Source organism: Chinchilla lanigera, unplaced genomic scaffold, assembly GCF_000276665.1.
Source record: "Chinchilla lanigera isolate Chin_1 unplaced genomic scaffold, ChiLan1.0 scaffold00055, whole genome shotgun sequence".
Classification (NCBI taxonomy): Eukaryota; Metazoa; Chordata; class Mammalia; order Rodentia; family Chinchillidae; genus Chinchilla; species Chinchilla lanigera.
Window position 1 is genome coordinate 14996549 of NW_004955456.1, and position 6621 is coordinate 15003169.

The window sequence follows — 6621 nt, forward strand, 5'->3', positions numbered from 1 at the left end:
CCCTTCCCCGCGGCCCAGGCCGCCGTGGTGAGCAGTGTGGGCTCCCCGGAGGGCTGAGCACCAGCTCCTGTAGCTGCAGAAAGACAGGGCAGCTGGAGCCCGTGCACAGCTCAAGGAGGTCTACTCTCCTGCAGTAGGACAGGGCGACCCCTACTGAGATAGCCCCACCTGTGTTCCCAGCCTTAGTCCCAGAATCAAGTTAGCTGGCATGTCGTGTGGAGCCTGTGAGCCGAATCCTAACTCCAGGCGCTTATCGCTATTTATTGGGTGCTGGGGGTTGGATCCAGGGCCTTCACACTGAGCTACATCTCCCCCCTTTTTGGAGACTGTATCACTAAGTTACCCAAACTTAAACTGGCCCAAACTTCAGTCCTTCCCCGCCTGCCTGCAACTACGGTTGGTCGTGTGCCTGCACTCCCAACCGTTATCCTTATTTTTTTTTTTAAGACAGGGTCTCAACGGGCATGGTGGCACACCCCTGTAATCCCAGCGCTCGGGAGGCTCGAGGCAGGAGGATCTTTGCAAGTTCAAGACCAGCGTGGGGTACAAAGTGAGCTCAAGGCCAGCCTGAACTGCATAGCGAGAACCTGTCTCAAAAAGATAAAAAAAAAAAAAAGAAAAAACCAATGTGTTCACAGCAAATAAAGGACATTTTCTTTCAAAAAAAAAAAAAAAAAAAAAAAAAAGGGTCTCACTATATAGTTCAGGCTGGCCTTGAACTTACTGTGTAGCCTAGGCTGGCCTTAAACTGGCAGGGATCCTCCTGTCTGTTTCTCGAGTTCTGGGATTACAGGAGTGTAATACCACACCGTCTGCCGTTCTTATTTTAATCTCAGTGATAGCGCCAGCCCTAACTCCACGCATTTGCCTTTGAGCATTCCTCATCTCCCCCCTCACAGGGTCTCTCAATTCCCGATCTCAGCATCAGCCCCAAATTTGACTGGAGCGCTTTGAAGAAACCCTTTCTACCTCCTCCCATTCCCCTGAACTTTTTAGAGCTCTGGGTTCCATCCTCCTTCCATCTGCTCATCTGTTCTCTCACCCACCTCTTTACCATCTGGTCACAAGGCCTGGCCCATTAGGCCTTCCTTCCTGTGGATCCAGAACAGCCTCCCTTCCCAGCCCACCCACCTCACCCCTGCCGTTCCAACCTGGGGGGCGGGCTCTTCACCTGCTGGCTCTGTGTGCCAGGACCCATCCTCTCTTGTGGCCGAGGGTGGCAGTGCTGTGAGAGTTGGGGGGCCCAGGACTAGAGCAGGAGAAAAGACAGCAGGGTCAGAGGCTGAGATGCAGCTTCCTAGTCAGCCAGGGTCGTGGCAGAGACGAGGGTTTTCCGGAAGACAACAGATTTTACTTTTGGGTTCGGGCCTCAGACCCAGCTGGGATCCAAGTGGTAACTTATCTGTGCTTATAAATGTACAGCATACACTTCCCAGTTTACACAGGGCTTTCACAGACCTGCTGTCATTTCCCCCAGTGTCCGGGGTTCTCTGAAGCCCAATATGCCCAGGACGTGGAGATGCAGAAGGCCTTGCCCACCAAGGAGGGCCAACCTGTCCTGAGGGGCTTGCAAAGCAGGTCTCATCGCCATCTTCCAGCTAAAATAGGGCTAGGGATGGCAAGGGGATGCTCAAGGCCCGAAGCAAGGTCAGCCTGTGGCTCTGCTGGGCTCAGGGTGTGAGGATGGTCAAGGCTTTGCCTCTCTGGGCCTCAACTTTCCCACTCATAAATAGAGATGAGACCTTGGGTTGCTACAGGTACTCTCCATCTTGTAAAATGGAGTCCTCTATGAAATGGCTTTATTGAGGGCTGGGGATGTGGCTCAGTGGTAGAGCTCTTGCCTTGCATGCATAAGGTCCTGGGTTCGATCCCCAGCACCACATACATTAAAAAAAAAAAAAAAAAGGCTTTATTGGCCCTAGGATTCCCCTTTACTGAGAACACTTCCCAAACTGGAGAAATCCGAGGTAGGAAGAGAATATTAGTAGGTACTAGGTGACTCTGAAGTGACTCTAGGGCAATTCAAGAGTCTTGTTGCTTTTTCTAATGATTCCATGAAGAATTCTTGGAAATTGCTAGAAAATTGTGGAAGTTCTCAAAGGAGTGATGCCGAAGTACTGAAACAGCTGTGGAGTGTGTCACGAGCAGGACTGGGATATTGTGAGGCACCTTTTATAGCATTACTGAGATAATGTAAATCATTTTGGGGCCTTCCTGGAGAGCTCTGCTAATCATCAAGGAGGCCAATTCGCCCTTCCCACCCTGACCTCAGCTAGCCTCCTCCTGGCCACGCCCCCGCCCGCTCTGCCCCGGCCACGCCCACTCCGCCCCGGCCACACAGACACCCACCCCACCCCACCCCCGGCCCGCACCTGCGCAGTGCGCGCCCGCGTCCTCGTGGTGGCCGCAGTTGTGCACGCCCCAGCCAAGGCTCTGACAAGCGGCCAGGCGGGGCTCGCTGCCTTCGCAGTGCACGTTGTCCAGCAGGATGTGCCCCGTGCCATAACCGAAGAAGGCGTTGGTGGTGGCGGCCAAGACCGTTCCGCAGCCCAGCTGGCGGCAAACCACGGCGGCGTCCGGCAGCCCCCAGTCATCGTCGCACACCGTGCCCCACAGGCCGCCGTGCAGGATCTCCACTCGGCCCTGACACGGGCCCGTGCCCCCAACTAGGCGCACACTGCCCTCGCCTGTGACGGGGGCGGGACAGAGAGCATCTCCCGAAAGGTTCCCGCCGCCCAATCCCTGCCCGAGCCCTCCACATCCACAGTGCTGTGTGCCTCAGGTCCCAGAACCCGGGGGTGCTGTCTCCTCCTGGCCTAGATAGGGGTGGCTGGTGGGCGCACGAGACAGCCAGCTCTGATTGTCAGCCTTGCCTAAAACCAGTCCTCACAGCCGGGCTTGGTGGCACACGCATGTAATCCCAGCACTCGGGAGGTTGAGGCAAGAGGATTGCTGCAAATTCAAGGGGAGCCTGGGCTACATAATAGTGAAACCCTGTCTCAAAAAACCCAAAAACCAGTCCTCACTTCTCTTGTCCCTGCTGTCATGGAAGGCTAGGACGTGCTGCTTCCTTATTTACTACTGCCCAAGGAAAATCTCATCTTTCAAAATGCAGCCCCCACAACTCCGTGCAGCCCTGCTTGATCTGACCCTCTTCTTCCTCTGTCTCCTCCTACCCCGGGCTTGGAACCCAAGCTAGATAAGAGCCCTAACAACGAGCTACACCATCCACAGCCCTTTATTACATTTTATTTTGACACAGGGTCACTAAATTGCCCAAGCTGGATTAGACAATCCTCCTGCCTCAGCCTCCCATTGTGCTGGGATTACAGGTATGTGCCACCATGACACCAGGAGACTCATCAACATTGCTCCATCTCTCTTAGCTTTCAATTCGTAATCCCTGTCTTCCTACTACCTGGGGTAGAGTGTGAGTCCCCTCAGACCCAGGGGATCGCTGTCACTATCCTGCAGTCCCTCACTTACCTTTCCCATTCTGAGGAGTTGTAGGGGGCGCTCTGCTGATTAACTTCTTCCTTGCTGGTGGCTGGGTGGGCAAGAATTCTGGGACGGGAAGCAAGGAGGAAAGAAGGAATCAGGGATCTTTCTGTTCTCCATCCTTGCACCCAAAGTAGGTGCCTGCACCCAGAGCCTCCAGCCACAAAGGGTCAGAGCCTCTCCTCCAACACTAGGCGGTGCAGCTTCTGCCTGAGTCTGCAGGACAGCCGGACCCTGGGCAGTTCCTACAACCCTGCTGCCTGCCACCATCTGTCTGCCCTCCAGAGGTCCCGGGCCTCTGCTCACCGTCACACAGGACGGCCACGTCCTCGTAGTGGAAGCAGTTGTGGACACCCCAGCCCCGGCTGCCACACTCGCTCAGCGCCGCCTCTTGCCCACGGCATTCCACGTTGTCCAGCAGGATGGGGCCCCTGCCCTGGCCAAAGGCGAGGGGTCTCGGCACGGGCAGTGCCAGGCCACAGCCCAGCTGACGACACACCACATTGGCATCCACCACGTCCCAGTCATCGTCACAGACGCTGCCCCAGGAGCCACTGTGCAGGACCTCTAGGCGCCCGCGGCAGCGGCTTGGGCCCCCCACCAGCCTCAACTCTGCAAAGAGGGTTGAGCTGGCACCGGGGGTCCCTATGCCCAACCCACAGGATGCCCACTTTGCTGTGAAGCCTGGGGAGTTTTGGGATCAGTCCCTTCTGTGAAATGGGGAGACTGTGGTGGTGCTCTGGAGGGGGGGTGTCGGGGGTCACGAGGGCTCAGGGTGCCAGAGGAACAGCTGGGGGCAGGGTAGGGAGCAGGAGGGAGGGGCAGGCACCTACCTGGCAAGGGCAGCAGAGTGGGCTGCAGGGCGCTGGCTGAAAAGAGTGAGGAGGAGCGTGGGCCCCTCTGCCCGTCCTTTGGCTGCCAGGTCCCAGGAGCACAGCCTCCTCTCCTCCATGGTCCTTGCTGTCACCCTCGCCCCTGACTCCCATCTTTCCAAAGTCCACCAGTGCCTTCTGGATCTGTTGAGGTCAGCCTCCCTGACCCCACCATCCTCTCCCAGAGAGGGCCACAGACCACCCCAGAAAGATCTGCAAGATCAGGGCTCTGTGGCACGCACCTATAATTCCAGCACTCTGAGAGGCTGAGGCAGGAAGATCACAAATTAAAGCCCAGCCTGGGGAATTTAGTGAGTTAGCAAGACCTTGTGTTAAAAAGTCAGGGGAGTGCCAGGGATATAGCTCAGTGGCATAAGCATCTGTGTGGCAAGCACAAGGTCCTGAGTTTGATTCCAGTACAAAAAAGAAAATAAAGTCAGGGGATAGCCAGGCGAGGTGGTGCACACCTGTAATCCCAGCACTTGGGAGGCTGAGGCAGGGGATCACCCCAGGTTTAAGGGCAGCCTGGACTACAAAGTGAGCTCAAGGCCAGCCTGAACTGCACAGCGAGACCCTGTCTCCAAAAGACAAAAAAAAAAAAAAAAAAGTCGGGGGAATATAGCTCAGTACAGAGGCACTGGGTTCAATCCCAGTGGGGGGAAAAAAATCTGTGTGAGACACAGAATGGCCTGTCCTTCTCCCCCATAGTTTCCCACTATCTGCATCCCAGCAGCTGAGCTTTCTCCACAGATCCTTCTAGTGTCTTCTGACCAGCAAGTTCTCTACTACGAGCCACACCCAGCCCCTGTCTTTTTTTTTGAGACAGGGTCTGCAATGTAGTTCAGGCTGGCCTTGAACTCAAAGCAATCCTCCTGCCTCAGCCTGCTGAGTGCTGGAATTACAGGCATGCACCACCATGCCCGGCTTGTTTGTTTTGAGACAGGGTCTTCTTATATTCCAGGATGGCCTTGAGCTCACTGTGTACTCCAGGCTGGTCTTGAACTCCCAGTGATCCTCTTGCCTGAGCCTCCCTCAGTGCAGGGATTACAGGCATACACCACCATGCCTAGCTTCCAGACCCCTTCTTCATACTTTGTTGTTGTGGCTTTTTTTTGTTTGTTTTTGTTTTTTGGTGGTTCTAAGGACTGAATCCAGGGGTGCTCTACCACTGAGCTACATCTCCAGCACTTTCTATTTTTTTGTGACAGAGTCTTGCTAAATTGCCCTGGTGGGACTTGAACTTGCCATTCTCCTGCCTCAGCCTCCTTCAGTGCTGGAATTACAGGTTTGTGCCACACCACACCTGTCTTCTCTTTTCTTAAATTAGGATAGTCTCTAGGTTGTTCTATTCCATCAATTCCACCAGCTGCCTTCCCAGCAGCCTTTGCTGAGCCCACCCTTTCCCCTCCTTCCCTATTTCTGGTGTCCCCTGACTACCCACTCTCGGAGTACATTTAGCTCTCATCTCCAGTACTGAGCCCTCTGCTCTGAAAACCCAGGCTCTTAGTGTCATCAACCCCCGGCCAGTGTCAGAGGACCCTGGAATCTAACTCATTCACAACCCATCTTTCACCGTAATTTGACAGCGAGCAAACAGAGCTGGCTCTGTCAGAGCCAGGAAGAAGCAGCAGCAGAGGCCGGCTGGGACACTCACCCAGAGGCAGGAGGAGGAGGAAGGACAGGGCTGGGGGCAGGGGCGAAGGGGCAGCACCCCCATCCTCAGGTCTCCAGCCCCTGCTCATCTCATCCACCTGGGGCCCGAGGATTCTGATTCGAATCTCTGCTTCCTTGTGCACCCAGCCAGCGGACGGCCTTTCAGACGGTCCCATCAAGGGGGTGGGCAGGGTCACAGCTGGAACATCTGGAATTCAAGATTGCAGTGCGTGCTGTCAGCTGGAGGCTCCAGCTTTGGGGGGCACGTGTCACTGCCCCTTGGCTTTGAAGTGAGGGTGCTAGTGACAGCAGAGAGATGAGAGAAAAATGGGGTGTGCAAGAAAATGACGAGGAGTTAGGTTCGGCTGGAATCACAGAAAGGAAGGAGGTAAGGGGTGGGCGGTGAGGCGGGCAGGCTGCCGGGCCAGGCTCAGAGTTTGTCCTCAGGGCCGCGTGTCCTGCGCTGTGGTTGGTGCCACTCATGGCACTTAATTAACCCACTTAATCTTTTTTTTTTTTTTTTTTTTTTTTTTGGTTTTTCTCCGGTACCGGGAACCGAACTCACGACCTTGCGCTTGCCAGGCAGGCGCTTTTGCCG

General features: G+C 55.2%; 1 protein-coding gene across 1 annotated transcript in view; it reads right to left on the reverse strand.

The window, feature by feature from the left end:
- The window catches only part of Ssc4d (scavenger receptor cysteine rich family, 4 domains), a 12415-nt gene that overhangs the window by 3299 nt on the left and 2495 nt on the right, over positions 1 to 6621 (reverse strand). The window contains exons 2-8 of the mRNA XM_005396898.2: positions 6025 to 6231; positions 4332 to 4367; positions 3805 to 4110; positions 3487 to 3564; positions 2373 to 2687; positions 1172 to 1249; positions 5 to 73 (exon numbers count right to left, since the gene is read on the reverse strand). Coding sequence (XP_005396955.1) covers positions 5 to 73; positions 1172 to 1249; positions 2373 to 2687; positions 3487 to 3564; positions 3805 to 4110; positions 4332 to 4367; positions 6025 to 6199 — 1057 coding nt within the window. The 5' untranslated portion in view covers positions 6200 to 6231. The remainder of the gene's footprint in view (positions 1 to 4; positions 74 to 1171; positions 1250 to 2372; positions 2688 to 3486; positions 3565 to 3804; positions 4111 to 4331; positions 4368 to 6024; positions 6232 to 6621) is intronic.